The sequence below is a fragment of the Cygnus olor genome, chromosome 21 (assembly GCF_009769625.2).
Source record: "Cygnus olor isolate bCygOlo1 chromosome 21, bCygOlo1.pri.v2, whole genome shotgun sequence".
Classification (NCBI taxonomy): domain Eukaryota; kingdom Metazoa; phylum Chordata; class Aves; order Anseriformes; family Anatidae; genus Cygnus; species Cygnus olor.
The window spans coordinates 1,543,689-1,561,108 of NC_049189.1; the positions used below are offsets into that span (position 1 = coordinate 1,543,689).

Consider the following 17,420-nt stretch of genomic DNA (forward strand, 5'->3'; position numbering starts at 1 on the left):
CACATACACAGAAAACCTCTTGGGTCATGTGCTCAGCTGGTGAAAGTTAGCATCATCGATGCTGATACTGATTTCCATGAGTTGAGATCTGGCCTCTCATTTAAAAAAAATCCTGAATTTTGTCAGTTTAACCTCAGCTTTCGCAGAAGAATCAGGCATGTGAATTAGAACGTGTTCTGCTCAGCATTATTCACTGGTTACACACGCATCCTAAACCAGCATTGTGTGCACTTCCATATGAAAGGCACACATACTAAAAAAAAAAAATAAAATAAAAAGGAAAGGAAAGAACAGTTTTCTGGCTAAATCGTGCTACCTGAACAATACCTTGCCTCACAAAGTGCCAAAACCCAGTCGCAAACCAGCTGAGTGCCGAGCTCTGCCCCACACCCCATGAAAGGTCCCGGTGAGCACGGCGCTCTGCAGGGTGCAGCCTCTCCTCTTCCCCCCAGCCTCCAAGGACCACAGAAAAACTCAGAACTGCTGTATAGGAAGGGCTTGCTCCGGGGTAGCTTATCAAGAAAAGCTAGCAGAAGAGGAAGGTATATTCAAAATGATGTCTAATTCCGTAACGCCTTAACCTGCACTGCCAGGAAGAACTGTTCCGTGCACAGGTCGTACCAAAAGCTAGGCTTGCAAACCGGTGCAAGCAAATTCAGATGAAAAAATAAATAAATAGGGAGTGTGATTCGGTGAGCACCGACTGCCCATCTTCAGATGGGAGCTTCAGACAGACAGGCGTGGATTTTCTACAGTGGAGGCAACCCCCGAATCGTTCAGTAAAACACACGTGTGATAATGAATAGCCAACCTTCTCTGGTGGTGATAAGATATTTTAACTAAAAACATCAGGGCATGTTTAAAAAATGATTACAAATTATTTTAACAGTGTATTTGCAGAGGGTTATAAAAACAGCTATAATATTTTTGTCTTGGATTCTAGAATTACCAGTGTGACAGCTAATGCAGTAATGATTTGTTTCAAATGCCAGTGTTTAAGCTGTATAAAGCTGATTTTATACATTTTTCCAGTAGGCCGCATTGTAGTTAATGAAATTAAACACACCAATCGCATTTGTCCCCAGGGGATGAGGAACTGAACACGCCACTGGTTTATTTTTTTATTAAAATAAATTGCAGCCAGCAAGATGGACTAATTGCATACAGAATTGAAAAAGAAACATTCCATTGATATAATTAAGCCAATTTTCATGGACAAAAATAGTTATAGTGGATATAAAATAAGCAGAGCATTCACTACAGTTTGACTTCTCCCCACCCTCCATATTTTGTACAGAACATTAACTATTAAACAAATATGTTTCTCGAAGGGGCTGACAGTGTTATCTAGTAATGATGGCTAAATTGGCCCCAAGAACTGATGCCAGGGCATTGTGTCTCATGGCTTTGGCGAGAGAGTCCATACGCCAAAAACAACAGACCAGTAAAAAAAAACCTGCCACATCAAAATAAGACCTTAAAGCAAAACACCTGAAAGATGTAAAAAACTATCAAGACAGAAATAAATCGGTGCCCATCTTATTTTGGTCCACCATTTTCACCCCGAATGCTTGTGCAGTCTTCCCGGAGAGCTGTGGCCCAGGCTCCCCAGTTTACCCGTGCCACTACAAGCAGCGAGCGGTTAAGGGAAGATGAAGCCTTTCCACACCAGCTCAACAGAGACCAAGATTTACCGCGATAGAAGCATACTTCTGAGGCCTACTGGAAGTAATTTGGCCGCCCCCATCCATTGCCAGGTGGGAAATGTCTCCCCCGGAGAACCAGCGGCCTCGTTTGCAGAACGAGAGCGGGTGCCGCGGCACAAAAACGCCTTCCTGGCTTTCTGTAGGGTCAAGCACATCTGCGGGGCAATGTGCTGGACGTTCACCCACCCTCTCCCCGCACACCACGTGCTGCTGTGGCACAGCACGGGTGCCTTCACGCCGAGAAACACTTTGCTCTGTGGAAAAGGAGCTGGGTCCCAGCCCTACCTGCTCACGTTGTGACCCTTACCGCAGGGAAATTTCTTTCCAATCGCAAAAAAACACGAGCAGCTAATTCAGGCTGCGAGCGTTCAGAAGCACGAAGAAGTACACTTATTCCAGGGATGAAAGTCGTATTTCATTTTTATTAGCAAAGAGGGTCACATCATTCACTGAATGAAGAAAAGGAAAAAAAACTCGCCGGGACAGGGACACTCTGTTACAGATTTGGACGCTACACAACGCACAACCTACTGCAATAAAAATAAAAATAAACAGCCCGTGAGCAGGTACCGGTGATGCATGAAAATCCATTAAGAAAATAAAAGAAATAATAAGGTCATAGATCTTTTCCACTACGACATCCCTGACCTGCAATTCCTCCAGAAAAAGAGGGCATATTTAAGATCCGAAAACACAGCAGTAATTTTGGTGTGGAATGCTGCAGAGCACTGACATATCAACAGGCTGTTACCCAGAGAGTGGAAACAAATGTGTTTGCACATATCCTTCAGATGTCTTTATTCGTAACTGCAGATGGACACTGTATGTGTACGCGTTTACCGATATGCTGGCGACTTACCCCTACAGGATTTAAAATATCGCTTGAGAAACAGGCATGAGAAATTCATTATGCAGCTGAGATTTTGACCCTTTCAGCTAGCGTTCAGAATTGCATGAGTTTGTCATTTAAATAATCCGGCTGGAAAAAAATAAACACGTCCAGTGAGAGTGGAACAGCCATCACGTTGTGGAAACACAGCCTGAGCTTCCCTGGCCCGCAGAGCACGTACGTTCCTACGTGCTGCCCCCTTACACCATAGAAAAGGCCTAGGCTGCAGTGGAATTAAAATCTGCATTTAGACAATTTCACACACCAGAAGCTTACGGCAACAGGAAAAAAGTAACAACTACAATAATAATAATGGAATGCAAATTTTGCAGCTGGAAAGGCAAAAGCAAGTCTGAAAAATGTGGCCTCTCTGCCTGATGCCATCAGCAGGAGCGGCCAGGGATCCTCCGGCAAGTGGCCGCAGCCTGCCCCACGTCCCCAGCGGTACGGGCAGCTAACAATGCTTCCCCACCAGAAAGGCGGCCACCGAGACTTACCTCATTAGTGTTTGCAAACTTCTCCAGACCTTTGTCTTTGAAGCACTGTACTAAATAGTACAGAGCTTTCATAAAATATATAAGCCATAATAATCGGAGCCGTAATAACAATAATAATACTTTTCACTCAACAGGGCCTTTCCTTCTGAGAATCTCAGGGTGCTTTACAAACATTAATGAGTGCCGCCACGCCACAGAAGGATATTTCCCTCTTAAACAGAAGATGCCCTTGTCAGTCACTTCAGGTATTTCACTTCACAGCCGAGGCTGCTCTGCAGCCAGCAGCGCAGCCCGTGCGGGCAGGTGTAAGCTGTGTGCAGCAGGCAGGCTGCGGCGCTCCTTTATCACCGGTCACGGAGCGGTTACATCCGACTGAGGAGCGGGGATATTATTACAGCGAGCAACAGCTATGAATTACACTGCTCCTCTGTTGTGAAATCCTAGCTCCCGCATTGCATTTTGCCCAGAAGCGAGTGGAGATTTTGCGTATTTCAGGTACGCTCGGCTCTCTCCCGTGCGGTGGGTCAGAATCCTGCCCGTGTCAGTCTGCTGTGAGACGGGGAGCGCGTGGCTCAGCGCTGGGTGCTGCGTGCTTGTGGGGAACAGAACAGCAATTCTCTGCTCCTTCTGACTTCAGCCTTCCTCGGATATTTAAATAGGAACCTCTGGAAGCACGCTTGTTTTATTCTGTGAGTCCCCTTAGCTTCTTACAGACCCACATTTGCTGACCTTGGTTTTACACTGCAGTTTCAAAACAAAGTCTAAAAATAAGGCAGCTTTACTTGTTGTTAAACAAAGTTTATAAAATACTAGTCACCGCATTTCTGCGCGTAGCTCACAGGTTCATCGACATGCAGAGCCTGCAATTTTTTGAGACCTTTCTACAAGCACTATCAGTCCAACAGACGAATGCATCTGCACAGCCACGCTTTGCATCTGCACAGCCTCCTTTTAGCACACGGGAATTCAGGGACACGGGAACAGCGTGCCATTCTGCGATGCACTGCACAAACCTACGTTTATAGATGCGCACACGAACGCCCTGTGATGCAAACACACGTGGATAAAACATCACAAGCACCGCACACAGACACCTACGAGCATCGACTTTATTACAGGCCAGAATTAAATCCCCGATGTCTGTCTCTTCTTCAGCCTTAGCACTTTGGCACCTTAAAGCCGCCAGGCTACGGGCAAGTTCAAACAAAGTCTCCCTCGGCAAATAACCAATTCAGCCCTCCCTTTTGCCAAGTTTCTTCCCAGGACACGGGAGAAGGGAGCTCTTTGCAGTTGTTCCCTCCGCACTTTCTCAAATAAATCAAACGTGCGCGGGGAGGCAGGGAGGGGGGTGAATTGATAAGTTATATTTGTAGAATTTAGGTTATATATATTTTTTTTAAGACTAAACCGATTTTAAATCCTTGCTAATTTTTGTTGAAGCGCTAATTACACATCACCTTAATTAGCGGATCAACTCCCCCATACCCCCCCACCCCCCTTTCCCTGCCCAGGATCCCTAATTGCCTAATTGAACAGATCCGGGGCAGGCCGGGGGAGGGCGAGGCGGCGGAGGCTGCCGCGGCGGCGGGCCCGGAGGAGGCCGGGGGAGGCACCTGCGCGCACCCCGCGCCGGGCTGGCAGCCCCTCGCCAGCCCGTGTAGGGACCGGGCAGAGGGACGGGCAGCCTTGAACATGGTTAAAAATAAAAATACTACACGCACACAAAAAAAAAAAAAAAAATCCTCCATAAATTTTCGGCCTCCGCGTGCTGCGATATCGGAAGCGTCTATCCCGGCGCAAACATTGACTCCCTGAGAAGTGGTCCTCGGGCTCCAGCCCCCGCGATCTCCTCTCTCCCTCCTGCTCCCCCTGCCCTGCAGCACCCCCCGGGACGGGGGGGGCCCGGCCTCCCCTTCGGTGGGCAGAGGGAACAGCCCCGACTGCAACTCGGCCCCAAACTTGAACTTCGCCGTTTTCCTCGCCCTGAAAAGGGAAGGCGGCTGCGAGCAGACCGGCCCCCGTCGTCCAGCACGACCGTTTCTTTAGGACCACGTTTATTTAGGACCGGCCGGCAGCGGCGTTTGTGTTTCGGGAGCCCCCGAAGCGGGGGGCGCTTGGGGTTTGCTGGCAGCGCAGCCCCGCACCGATTTATCCGCCGTCCCTCCGCCTTCTCCCTCCGAGCAAGGGCTGCCGGCTGCTGCAGCCGCTTCTCCTGGGCCGCCGGGGGTTTTATTTTCTAGGGGACGAGGCCCACGGAAGGAAACTTCTCCCCGCGGGGTCCCGCAGAGAAGCCCCCGAGGGGGAGCAGCGGGGCCCGGCCGCGCTCACCTGCGGCCCCCCCGCAGAGGGGGCTCGGACAGCCCCCGGCTTCTCCCTGTGCTGCTCCCCTAAAACCGCCGGGAATCTCGGCGTGACCCCACCGCAGCGCGCACACGCACGTTGAGCCCCTCTGCGAGGCAGGTAACAGAGCCGAATCCCCAGAGGAGCTCCACATCTGCTCGAAATATCGCCCTGTGGACCGAAATTCTGCGGCGCGGGGGGTTGATGCCCTGCCCGCCGCCCCCTTGCACGCCCCCCGGGACACGCGTGGGCACCTACGGGCACCCGCAGGGCCTCGGGGTGCGGGTGCATGGGGGGGGGCTCGGGAAGGGGCCTTGGGGACGTCGTGCGGTCACTGAAGTTGCCACTACCTCGCCGCTGGAAATACGGCGAGATCCGCACACTCGTGTCCGTGTTTAATCTGTTGTGCAAATAAATACTCCTGGGATACTGAAACCTTAGCTTCAGACTACTGTTTTGAACTGTGATCCCTAAAAAATCCTCAGCTGAAACCCCATAAAACCGTTGGGCCTTGTACTGTATTAAACACCTGATTTTAATCAGAGCACTGCCCTCCGAACAGGCACTTCCAGCCCGCGGTAGCAGCAGCTCCCGCCGACACCGGAGGGGGTTTTGCTGCGGCTCCGTGCGCGGAGGGAAGCGGCCGGCTCCAGGCACCCCGCTCCCAGCTCATCGCCCTACCGCTGGAGAAAGCCGGGAATAGAAAACCTGCCGGTCCTTAAATCCTGTCCTCAAGCAGAAGCTCCGGGGAGCCCGGCGGTGTGCGCGGCTGAGCCCCGGGCCGGGCAGGAGGCGCGCTCCCGGCCGCAGTCCCGCAAAAATCAGCAGCGGCTCGCTCCCGACACGCGCTTCTCCGCGGGGAAGCAAGAAGAATAAATAAATAAATAAATAAATATAAAAGAAAAATAAAAGGAAAGAAATGTTCCACTATATTCCACTATTTTCACAGCCGAGAGAGCGCTCTGAAAATTACACTCCTCCTTATACGAAAAAAAAAAATACTGAATTTTACAAAAAAAAAAAAAAAAGTTATTGAGCGAGGGCCTTTAAAGCGTGTGTTTATTGAGAAAAAATAAAATCCCGGGATTAACCGAAAGACAACTTCCCAACGAGCGTGGCCGCGGTGCCGAGCACTCCGACTGAGAGACACCCGCGCTGCGAGCAGCATTTCTGCTCAGAGCCGCGGCTGTTGGGGCGAGGAAGGTGCGTGGCTGTCCCCCAGGGGCGTGCAGAGGCTGCTCGGGGAGCCGGGGGACCTTAACGGAGCGCAGTGTGAAACGGGGCCGCAGCAAGGTAAATCGCTGGGCCTCGGGCTCGCCTGGGCGTTTTGTCGTTTGAGAAAGAAACGCGGGGAGCTGCCACCTCGGCCACCGCGGGGCTCGTCTCCGCCTGCCCGCACCCGAAAGAAAACTCCGGCCCCGGCGCGATTTTAACAGAAATAAGGAAGGGGGGGGGGGAACCCCAAACCCTGCAGCATCTCGGCTGGGGAACCGCACCGCAACCTCGGGCACGCTTTTGCCCAGCGCGATGCCCTCCCGGAGGGCTGGGGAGCTGCGGGGGGAGCTGCCGCCGAGCCCCCCGAGCCCACGCGTGGGGACCCGCGGGGGGGGGAGGGGGAGCCGCGCCTCGCCCCGCGCTCGGCTCCCCCGGCCCCGCCGCACCTGAGCGCTCCCCGCCGGGCCGGGCGGGGGGGGGGGGGGTGGGGGGGACACACGGCCGGGGGGGCGGCCGCGGAGCTCCACGCCACTGCATCGTCCGGGGCCGAGCGCGACAAAGTCCTCCCGCAAGGCTCCCCGTGAAAACGCACGCGGGGTCAAACGAGCCGGGCGCCGCTATTTTCCGAAGCGTCCTCAAAGCCCTAAAAGCGGAGCTCCCAGCGGGCGCGGACCGCGCTGGAAGTCCCGCAGCCTGCAGAGATTTCGCACGGAGCCGGAGAGAAACAGAAACTAAAGGAGAGGAGCAGCGGAGGGGTGCGGACGGGCTGCCCGGGCACCGCTGCGGCACCGAGCCCAGGAGCTGCTCGGCGAGGAGCCCCCCGGGCGGCTGCGGGGCTCTGCGGGGGCACCAAAGCCCCGCTGTCCCCCTACGAAAACCCCGCTGTCCTCAGCCGAAAATCCAGTCTAAAAACAATTCGAAAGAAAGAAAGAAAGAGGGGTCCAGCGGAAGACGGAGGAAAAAGCTGCGCAAGACTTACGAGCTGCAATTCCACCCCCAAGTAAATTTTAAAAAATTAAAAATTAAAGACACTCCCCCACACTCCCCTCCCCCAGACCTTCTTAACCCCCAGCTGGGACACCCGAGCTGCCTTCAGGATCTTCCCTCTGGACCTGCGAATCCAAAGCCCCTCACTGAGAGCGGATCCATTTTTGCTACAAATTCTCTTCCTTCCCTCTCCTTGATAATTGTTCCCGAGCCTAGAAGGGTTTCTTCTTCTTCTTCATTTTTTTTTTTAATTTTCCGTTTGTTTGCCTGTCTCTCCCCCTCTCTCTCTCTCTCTCTCTCCAGCGTTCAGTCTCTCCGGATCGCGCAGGCAGATGCCAAACGCAGACCTCTAGCGCCCACTATTTCAAAAGCCAGGAATATTATTTCACAAGACTTGTTGGAACGACTCAATAAAAAAAAAAAAAAAAAAAAAAAAAAAAAAGTTGCTATCCCCTTTCGTCAACTTCGAGCTAACTTTCGCTTTTCTCCCCCGGCCGCCGGCCCCGCGCGGCTCCGCCGTTCGCCCGCGGCGGCCCCGGCTCCGGCGCGCCCGGCGCTGCGCGGGGCGGTGCGGAGCGGTGCGGAGCGGGGCGCCCGCTCTGCGCGCAGCCGGGGCCGGGCAGCGCGGCTCCCGCCGCCGCCGCGGGGACCGGGAGGGGGGCTCCAGCCCCGCGCAGCCCCCGGGCCGGCTCCGCGCCGTCCTGGCCGAGCCGCCGCGGAGGTGGGACGCGGAAGAAGGGAGAGAAAGGACCTACTTTTGGGCAGTTTTCTCGCCCTCGCCTTGGATCTCATCGTGTCGGCTTGTGGATTCCTCTCCTCCTCCTTGAGCCCAGAAGCAGCTACACACTATCTTCATCTCCCAAGCATTGTCAGTTTGGACACCTTCGCACATGCGCACAGAGCATTCAATCTGACACCCTCACCAGGGCCAAAAAAACTTTCCAATGTATTCATCATCATCAGGTTTTTTTTTTTTTTTTTGTCCTATCCTCTTCTTCAGACCACTTATCTCTCCCCCCTCCTCTCTCCCAGCACCATCGCAGCCTTCCCCTGATCTGCCCCTTTAAGAAAAATCAGCCCTGGCGGCTCCTAGCCCTCCGCACACTGACCCTACACACTGGACAATATTTAAGGACCAAGGTGCCATCCTATAAAGAGGTGATTATCATTATTATTCTTCTTATTACTGCTACTATTACTAAATAGCAATGCTGTAGAGAGTTTGTTAACGGATGTCATCCTGTAATCGTACATGTTTTAGACGCGCTTTAATTTTTAACCTGAAAAAAAAAAATATTTATCTGCGGTAACTTTTCGATCGCTTTCTTTATTTTCTTCCTTTTTTACCCTCCTTCTCCGCCTCGCCCCCTCGGGCTCGAGGTGTGTGTGGGGGGGGGTCGCGTAACTTTGAGCTACCACTTTGCGCTTCGCGTGCTGCCGGCGTTGCTCGCTTTTGTACCGCGATCGTTCCGCTCCGCACCGGCGCTAGCGAAGCCCCCGCCGCTGCCGCCCCCGCTCCTCTGCTCGCGACCCCTCGGACCCAAACCTCCGACCCCGCGGGACCCCCGGGCCCCTCGCCCCGCGCGGAGCGGGCTCAGCACCCGCGGGCAGGGCTCAGCACCCGCCGGGCGGCAGCCGCCGTCCGTGCCCGCGTCCCCAAGGGGCCGAGGAGCGGAGCGGGGCGCGGAGGGTCCCGGCCCCGCACAGCCCCCGCGCAGCCCCCATTTCTTGTGCGTTTCAGGTGCGAGGCAGCGCGGCCGGGCAGCGCTCCCGAGGGACAGGCGGCCGCCTCGCTGGGGGAAGCCGAGAGACGCGCAGACAGCCGAGAAAAGGGGGGTGAGAAAAATATATATATATATTAAATAATAATAATAATAATAATAAAATCAAGCGATGCCCGCGAGACCCGCAGGACCTGCCCGTCATCCCCGGAAGCGAAGGTAGAGAGAGACCAGGCAGCCCCTCTTTGAAGAAAGGAGCGAAGTGTAAATAGCCCGATGATTGATGTGCTGTCTTTGACTGCGGAGAAAGCACTATTTTAATTCAAGTGGCCAGGTCAGATGGTCACGGAAGAAGGTTGAAAGGTAGGATTTAATGAGATTAATATGGAGAGAGGGAGCGAGAGAAAGCGCGCGCCTTCATAAACATTCAATAAAATAATCGGGTTAGGGCGAGCGCCCGGATCTGCGCTCGAGGTGCTAACCCATACCGGGACCCGGCGAGCAGAAAAATCAGGAGCCCTCTCACCGAAGGGCATTGCAAAAACAAAGCCAAACTTCTGTGGGTGCGTCAGGTCTCTGCTGGAAGCCATTCTGCCAGCTGCACTTTTGCCCTGCAGGTGGAACTGGGGAGGGGGGAATATTCTCGCTAATTACCGGTTTTCCCCTCCTCAATAAAGTCTTTAATTGCAAATGGGAGTAGGGCCCTTTCAGATGCTACCTAGGAGCCGGCGTTAAAGGGAAGGGTGGTGGAGCAGGAGTCCAAATAAAATAAATACGTTTGAAGGGAACTCGCAGCCACGTGTCGCCTAAAATGTTGAAATGGTGCCTGCGAATTCCTTCCTCGGGAACGCGCTGCGCACAGGTAGCCGTTTCACGGCGTGGCGGGGACCCCGAGGTTGGAAAAACAAGCTCTCCTGAGCTCCTCGGGTGAAACAGGAGCCCTAATGTTTCCAGCGCACTGAAATATTTCTCCCAACGACCTTGGACGCTGGCTGCCTCCCGTATGCCTCCAACGAGCTGCTAATGGGACAGGCACATTTCGGTTTTAAAACCCCGTCCCGGTTTTTCCCTTCCCATTAGCCCCGCGGTTTTGTCGCGGGAGCCGCCGGTCGCGCCCCGGACCCGAGCAAAAGCCGCGAAGCCGGCGAGGAGGAGAGGGAAGGCCAGGAGAGAAAAAGGGAAGGACAGGAGAGGAAAGGACACCCGGGGCCGTCGGCAGCCCCCGGCCGGGCCGCGCTCAGGTGCGGGCTTTGCGCGTCCCTGCGCGGCGGGGGACGAAAGGCCCGGAGCTCTGCGCGGGGAGAGGCGGGCGCGGGGCTCGCCCGCAGCCCCCCGGTTCGGTTTTGGGGCCAAAAGCTGCCGCAGCCCCTGCGCCCGGACCCCCCCGGCCCAGAGCTGGGCGAGAAATAAGCTCGCAGTTAGCGGGGCCGCTCGCAGATATTGGAAGAGACGCCGAATGGGTTCGGGGGGGTGCGCGGTGTGTGCGCGCCGAGGGGGAGTTCCCTCCCCGGTTCGCTGGGGCTTCTGCAAACGAAGCCAACGAGAAGGGACCGAAAAGCGGCCGGCCGAGCCGGGGCTGCCCTCGGCGCTCAGCTTTCTTTCTCTTTGCCGTTTCTCGCTCGCCCCGGCCGCGTTTCTCACGGGCCGGCGAGAATCGCTCGGCGGCAGAAGCGGGGCTCCCGCGGAGGCTGCACCGCTTGTGTCGGGCCTGGAGGCAGTTTGGTGAAATTAATAAAAAAAAAAAATTAAAATCCCAAAGGGGAACGAATGGCCAAGCCCCAGCGTCGGGGTGCGCAGGGACAGCCCCGAGGCGAGCAGCGCGACCCGCCCGGCACCGGGCACCACGGGCAGGCGGCTGCAGCTCCCCCGGGCCGGAGCAGGGTCCCGCTCCGCAAACCACGTTTTAAGCCAAAAACTCGCCAGAACCTGGTTCTTAGCCAGGGCAGCGAGCCGGGGAGGCTCCCGGAGCCAGCGGGCGCCCGAGCCGCGGCCGCCGGGACGAGCGCTCCCCGGGGCGACCGGGCCACCGGGGGCACGGCGCTGGTCCCGGGCTCGGAGCCCCGCGCCCAGCCGAGCCCCGGAGCGGGGAGGGCAGCTGGGGGCCGGGAAAAAAACCCGCAGCCTTTCCCCCAGCCACCCTCGGCTCCCGGCGGCGCATCCTGCTGCCTGGCAGGACGAGCATCCCGCGGCTGCTACCCGGTTTTTACAGTTTGCACCTGTTTGAGCGCCTATCGCTGCCGCGGGGAATGGGAAATTCATTAGCGGGGAGGGAGGGAGAGGGGCCGGGGAGCTCCTCGGCTCCCCTGGGTCAGCCCAGGTGGCCGCCGGGGAGCCGGGGCCCCTGCCCGGCTTGCAGGGAAGCGGTGGCCAAGGAGCCCCCAGCCCCCCCCAGGAGCCGGCTGGAGGGGGAAAAAAGGCTCCCCCACGGCGGTGGCCGCTCTGCCAAAATTGTTTCGCCCTCCGCGGCCCCGAGCAGCGGGGGGACGGGGCCGGGGAGTCCCCGCGGCCGGGCACGGCGCAGCCCCGGCGGGGGGCACGGGCGAGGCGGCGGCAGCGAGCGGCGCCTGTTAAGAGTTTATATAATCCGCCCTCGCTCCTGTTTGCACCTTCGTCTCTGCTTCCTCGCCCAGCTAATATACATTTCAACACACAAACTCCGTGGCATGCCACATGCATTTCAACGGGGATTCACTGCGAGCCTTTAAAGGGGGGGGGCGCTGGAGCGGCTGTAATTTACGGGTGGCTTGCCTGGCATTTTCACTACAAAGCCCCGCGTTCCCAGGTATTTTATGAAGGCAGCTTGGCAAATACGCTCCAGGTGAAGCTTTGCGTGCAAGCCTCCCCGATCGATGTTGTTCCCGAGCAGCTGTAGCGGCTCCCGTAACGCTCCTCCGGGCCCCGGGCGGGGGGCGAGCAGCGGGGCTGCGGCTGCCCCGGCAGCGCGGAGAAAGGCGCTGCGCGGCCGTCGTGCCCCGGCGGGTTTAGGCGCTAAAGAAGATTAAAATGGTTGAGACAGTCCGGCTTGGCCGGGAGCTGCCGCACACGCAGAGCAACCCCTTTCCCGGCCCAGGGATTTTCGCGTAAATTGCTTATTGTTTCTGCGCGGCGTCGCGAGGAGATCGGAGCGAGAATTAATATTGGAAACTGCGCAAGAGCCCCGTGGCATACGACGGGGCTGCTCTCCCTTAGGGTCAGCGAGCCCCGGCCAGATTAGGCGCTAAGAATGTCACACGCTTCCCTGGAGATTTTCCCTTCCTAATCTGCCATTAATAAGCGGAGGAAGCGCACACAACAACCGCATTGTAATTAGGGGCTGCCTTAAATCCACGCAATCAAAGGGCAGCTTGCCTTTCATCCCCGCCGGTGCCAAGGAATTTCAACACCTTTTCGGCCGCGGCTTCCAGCCCCGGCTCCCTGCGTGCAGCAGGCGCAAGGGGGCAGTTAAGGACAGCCCTGCACGCCCGGGCCACCGCTCGCCTGCCCGCGGGGTCAGCGGCCCCGAGCACCCCTCGCCCTGCCCCGGGCAGAGGCCGGAGGCTGGCGGCCCCTCGCCGCCGGCAGCCCCGAAGGAGGCAGCCGACGTGCCCACACCCCGGGAGGGTTTTTTTCACTTTATTAACCCCAACACCTTCGGGAACGTCCAGGGGGAACGTCGCTGGGAAAGGCAGAAATGCCTGCGTTTTGTGCAGAACGGTTTAACCACCTTAGTGATTCTCCTAGCGAATAAATTAGGGGGTGGGGGTGGAAGATTAATATAAAAATGCAAAACCCCCGCGTGCACGTTACTCTCCCGAAGCTCACTTTCCTGATACATAAGCTGCGCTGAAATCAGCCCGCGCATCGAAATACATTTATCAGACTTTCTCTTATTTCCAGAAGAAAACACTGGCTCCCCTGGCCATGAAAATATACCGTGTAAATTGCCATTTAGGATTTTTCAAAAAACACGTCCAGCTATAAGAATTCCTTCGAATTCGTTACACTCCACTGTGCAAGGCTACGCGCTGCGGGTCCGGGGAAAGGTAAAAATGCATGCCCTAAAATAAGAAGTCGTAAAAAGAAAAGCAACATTTACATTTGAATATCTAACTTGAACAGTATTATAATTACCATCGTAAAAGATCGCGCACTGTTGTCTTTAAAACGTCAGCCTATGAACAGAAATACTTTTTGGAGGATGTAAACACAGCAGTTTTAATCATGACGGTCTCTTGGAATAAAGAGAAATTAAGGAGTTATAGCAATTTTTTTAGACGTTGGATCAAAATATTTTTGCCCCGAGAATGCTTGCCAAATGAAAGCAAAATGGAAATGATGGGCGCCGCAATTCAGTAAACAGTTTTGTGATGGAAAGAGCCCAAGCCTGCAGTCTGCGGGGACGGGGGGCCCGGGGGAGTTCTCCTCTCCTGCGGGGGGCGGCTGCGGTGGCACGGGGCTGCAGCGGCCGGGCGAGGGAGTTTCGATCCAACGTTTTTCAACCCAAACGCGCTTTTCCGAGGACACTGAGCCGGGCTGTCTCGGCTCGCTGCTGGAAATTCACAGGACTCCCCCCCGCTGAAGCTTGAAGCGAGCCGCAGCATCCCGGAGAGCAGCGGCAGCTCGGATGGAAGCGGGGCGAGACCCCGGCCCGGCACAGCCTCGGGGGCTGGCGACCGCCGGGGGGGAGATTCCTCTAGGGGGGAGATCCCCCTAATCCAATTTTAAGGGGGAGGGAGCGAACCGAAAGCGGTCCCCGTTTCCCTCGCTGTCCTGCCAAGCCCGGCGTGCTCCCGGCTCTGACACCGGGCGCCCCCTCCCCATTTTCTCCCAGCCCCGACGGAGCCCCTCCGGGGGCTGCCAGCGCAGCCCTGAGCAGGGGAGCCCCGGGGGGATGCGCCCCCCCAGGACCCCCCCGCGCTGTTTCCGCGCTCGCTTTGCTCGCGCATCCCCCGCTGCCGATGGCTGCAGCGGTGCCGGCCGTGTAATTATTAGCTATTAATTGAGTTCAAGACCTTTTATGGCTATGGGAAATGAGGAGTCCGACCACTAATCCCGAGAAGGGGCTGCGCGCAGCCAAGAGCTATGAAAAAGCCATCCAGGGCTGGCTGGGCCCGGCCTGACACAATGCCCCTGGGGGCGGGGGAAGCATTAACGAAAAAAAATTCATTAGGTGAAAATTATAGAAACTTTAAACCGATGGATTTATTTACGAGGTCCCTTCGGGGGCTGACGCTCCAATGCTCGGGGAGGGGGAGAAGGGGTGCGGGAGCCCCCCCGGCGGCAGGGAGGGTGCGCGGGGGTCGCCACCACGGGACCGGCGACACCCGGGAGCGAAGGAGAGCTGCAGGGCTGGGGGGGTCCTGCCCCGGGTCCCCCCCCGCTCCGGGGCGCCAGCGCCTTCCCCCCGCCCCCGCCGAGCTGCGGGGCTCCCTCCGATGCCGTTTCCATCCAGCCTTATCTTTACACGCTTCCACCTTCCAATTAAACTTCCCCAAATTGCCAAAAGCCTTATTTGCATGCAAGGGACTCCGTTCAAAGATGCTAACGCATTGTCTCCTCTCAGAACTTAACATTTCTCTCTTCAGTTCCCACTTGAAAGAAGTTTTAGAACAGTATTCAAAGACTGTCCAAACGAACAAAACCTTCCCCTTTGCTCGGGAGAGAAATCCGGTGTATTCAATAAGAGGGCATATTCTCAGAAGTTTGTAGATTTTGTTTTAAAGGCTGTATTGTTCGTGCCTTTTCCCTGCAAACTTTTTTCCCCCCTCAGAACACGACTCACATGCCTGCAAAAGATTATTAAAATAAAACATCATAGAGCTTTTTCTTTTTGCACTGTTTAGAATTACTTTTCTGGAAGAGCTTTGCAAGCATACCCCCCCAAGTCATAATTAAGAACACTTTTTTTTTTCACTAGCAAACAGGAAAAGTAAAAAAAAATCAAACCCTTTTCCAAATGCTCCTATTTCTTTAAGCACTAACAGAGTTCTGCGCTTCAGCAATGCTTATCTGTCACAAATCCACCTGAAAACATCCCGGGTGCCGAGGTGGTGTCGTTTGTCTCCATCGGAGCAAATTAAAGCAGTGAGACATCCACACCCGGCAAAGCCTCGAGCACCTCTGCGAGCGTAAAATAAACGCCGACTACAATTGCTAATGAGTTTTCGAAAGCTTTTTTTTTAAAAAAAAGCAACAGGATCGCTTCCTTCAGCCCCACACTTTTCCCTTTAACCTTAAAAGACGAGCCGGGGATGCAGAGCTCCCCCCGGCAATGCAGCAGGGCACAGCGAGCCGGGCACCCCCTCCATGACCAGCTCCTGATAAAGGTGCACAAAGGGCGCAAACGGGGACCCGACGGGACGCCAACATATTTTATTCATTTAACACAAAGCAGCTTTTAAAAAAAAATCTTTAAAAACGCGGTTCAGAGCATGACTCGAGGGCTGGGGACACAGGAAGGGAACTGATGGGGTGCGAGGTGAACTCGCAGCGATGTTGCCTTCAGCAGCCCCGCGGGACCCCGCCGAGCATCCGTGCCCCAGCAGGGCCCATCCCTGCCCCTTGTCCCCATCCTCACCCCAGAGCATAACCCAGCTCCCGGGGAGCCCCCCAGGCTTTTCCCTCCGGCCCTACAAGCGGTGCCAGCACCCCCCCCCCCCCCCCAAGAAATAACGTCAGGGTGCACAAAGAGCTCCTGTCCTCAGTTGGTAGATCACAGCCTGAGCGGGGAACTATCGTACAGCACCCTTTACATTACCGGTGTCACCTCCACACACCCCAGCCCCACGGGAAAGCCATCAGGACCGAAAATAAATTTTCCAAGCCATAGGGAACCAGGGGTTCATTTAGATTTACAAATTAATGAAGGCTTACTGTAGAAACTAACTGTAAGAACATGTGTTAAAACGCAACAGAAAGAATTTCATCGATTTCCATGAAAGGTGGATTGCATCCAGGAAGAATGAGTCAACCTCATTCCTCGAGCAAAACTCACTGACGAGAACTGCAACAGGCATGAATTTGGATCACTTTGTTCTCCCCACATTTCATGTAACATCCAGCTAATCATCTTCAGTGGTGTTCTGGGGTAGGCAGAGCTGGATGGGAGTTCTTAAAACTGCTTTTCATCATGGGAAAACAATGATTTAGCAACTGCCATTGTTTCCCAGTACCACATCAGGTACAAGCAATCGCTCAGCCTAACAGAAGCACACAAGACGTGCCCCAGTGCAGGAAAGGGCAGCTCCGTGGCTGGGGCATGGGGAGGAAGGAAGAGAGGGTCTTCCACGTAGTGCAGAAACACCCATGTTCCTGACAGTCCTAATTTCTTTTTCTCCTTCATCCACACTTACTGCCAACCATCACAAGATTTTGGTTCAATCACCCTGGAGGAGATAGTTCTTAAAGCCACTGAAGTGTCTCCTAACCAGCTCTATTCTTAGACTACAGAGGGAGGCAATCCATTTCAGAGGAAAAAGCAGCATGTTCGAGTAATTGATAGAGAAATCCTTCTCCAATCACACGTGCACATTCACTGTGGTAACAGTATTTTGTTCTACAGGTGGAAGAGAAATCTGCTTCTTACCCCAAGGGATATGGGTGGGTTGAAGTCTCAGTCAGTGATGGGAGTGATCAAGTGACAATGCAGATTGAAGATCTACAACGAAGACCACCAGGCTTTCCAACCTTTCTGGTTTTTATTCCACAAATTGTCTATGTGAGAACTTGTGGCAATCCAGCAGCAGACAAAAGGAGTTCAGCACTTCTGTTGCTGGAGCAGTAAGGCACACAGCTAGCAACAAGCTAATTGACAAATAGTTTAAAAAAACCTCAAGCTCCATTTTTTTAAAAGTTGTTAGAAAATGAAATGCAAAAATATACAAAATATTTAATGGTTTCTATGAATATATATAAATGTCCCTGTACCTTATGACTGCTAGTTTCCAGCCAGCTTTCCAACAAGTGCAGTCTCTGCACTTCTGTATCTACAATTGTACCATTTATAAGCCAGTAGCCCACCTTGCCCATATGCTTGTTCCTACAGTGACTCATATTCCATTGGGTTTATTCCTGTGAAGACTTGCGT

At 54.8% G+C, this 17,420-nt stretch overlaps 1 protein-coding gene and 1 long non-coding RNA gene across 5 annotated transcripts in view; one reads left to right on the plus strand and one right to left on the minus strand.

The window, feature by feature from the left end:
• PRDM16 (PR/SET domain 16) overlaps nt 1–17,420 on the minus strand; it is a 310,444-nt gene that overhangs the window by 288,048 nt on the left and 4,976 nt on the right. For 3 of the 4 annotated variants that reach the window (XM_040533378.1, XM_040533382.1, XM_040533377.1), the window contains exon 1: nt 8,390–8,517. The exons of the other annotated variant lie outside the window; for it this stretch is intronic. In XM_040533378.1, the coding sequence (XP_040389312.1) occupies nt 8,390–8,426 (37 nt within the window). In that variant the 5' untranslated portion in view covers nt 8,427–8,517. Of the gene's footprint in view, nt 1–8,389; nt 8,518–17,420 lie in introns of those variants that run through there. 4 annotated transcript variants of the gene reach the window in all.
• LOC121058182 lies at nt 8,441–17,155 on the plus strand. Its single transcript, XR_005814104.1, has 4 exons — nt 8,441–8,580; nt 8,667–8,792; nt 9,376–9,470; nt 16,896–17,155. It is a non-coding gene; the product is annotated as an uncharacterized LOC121058182 (long non-coding RNA).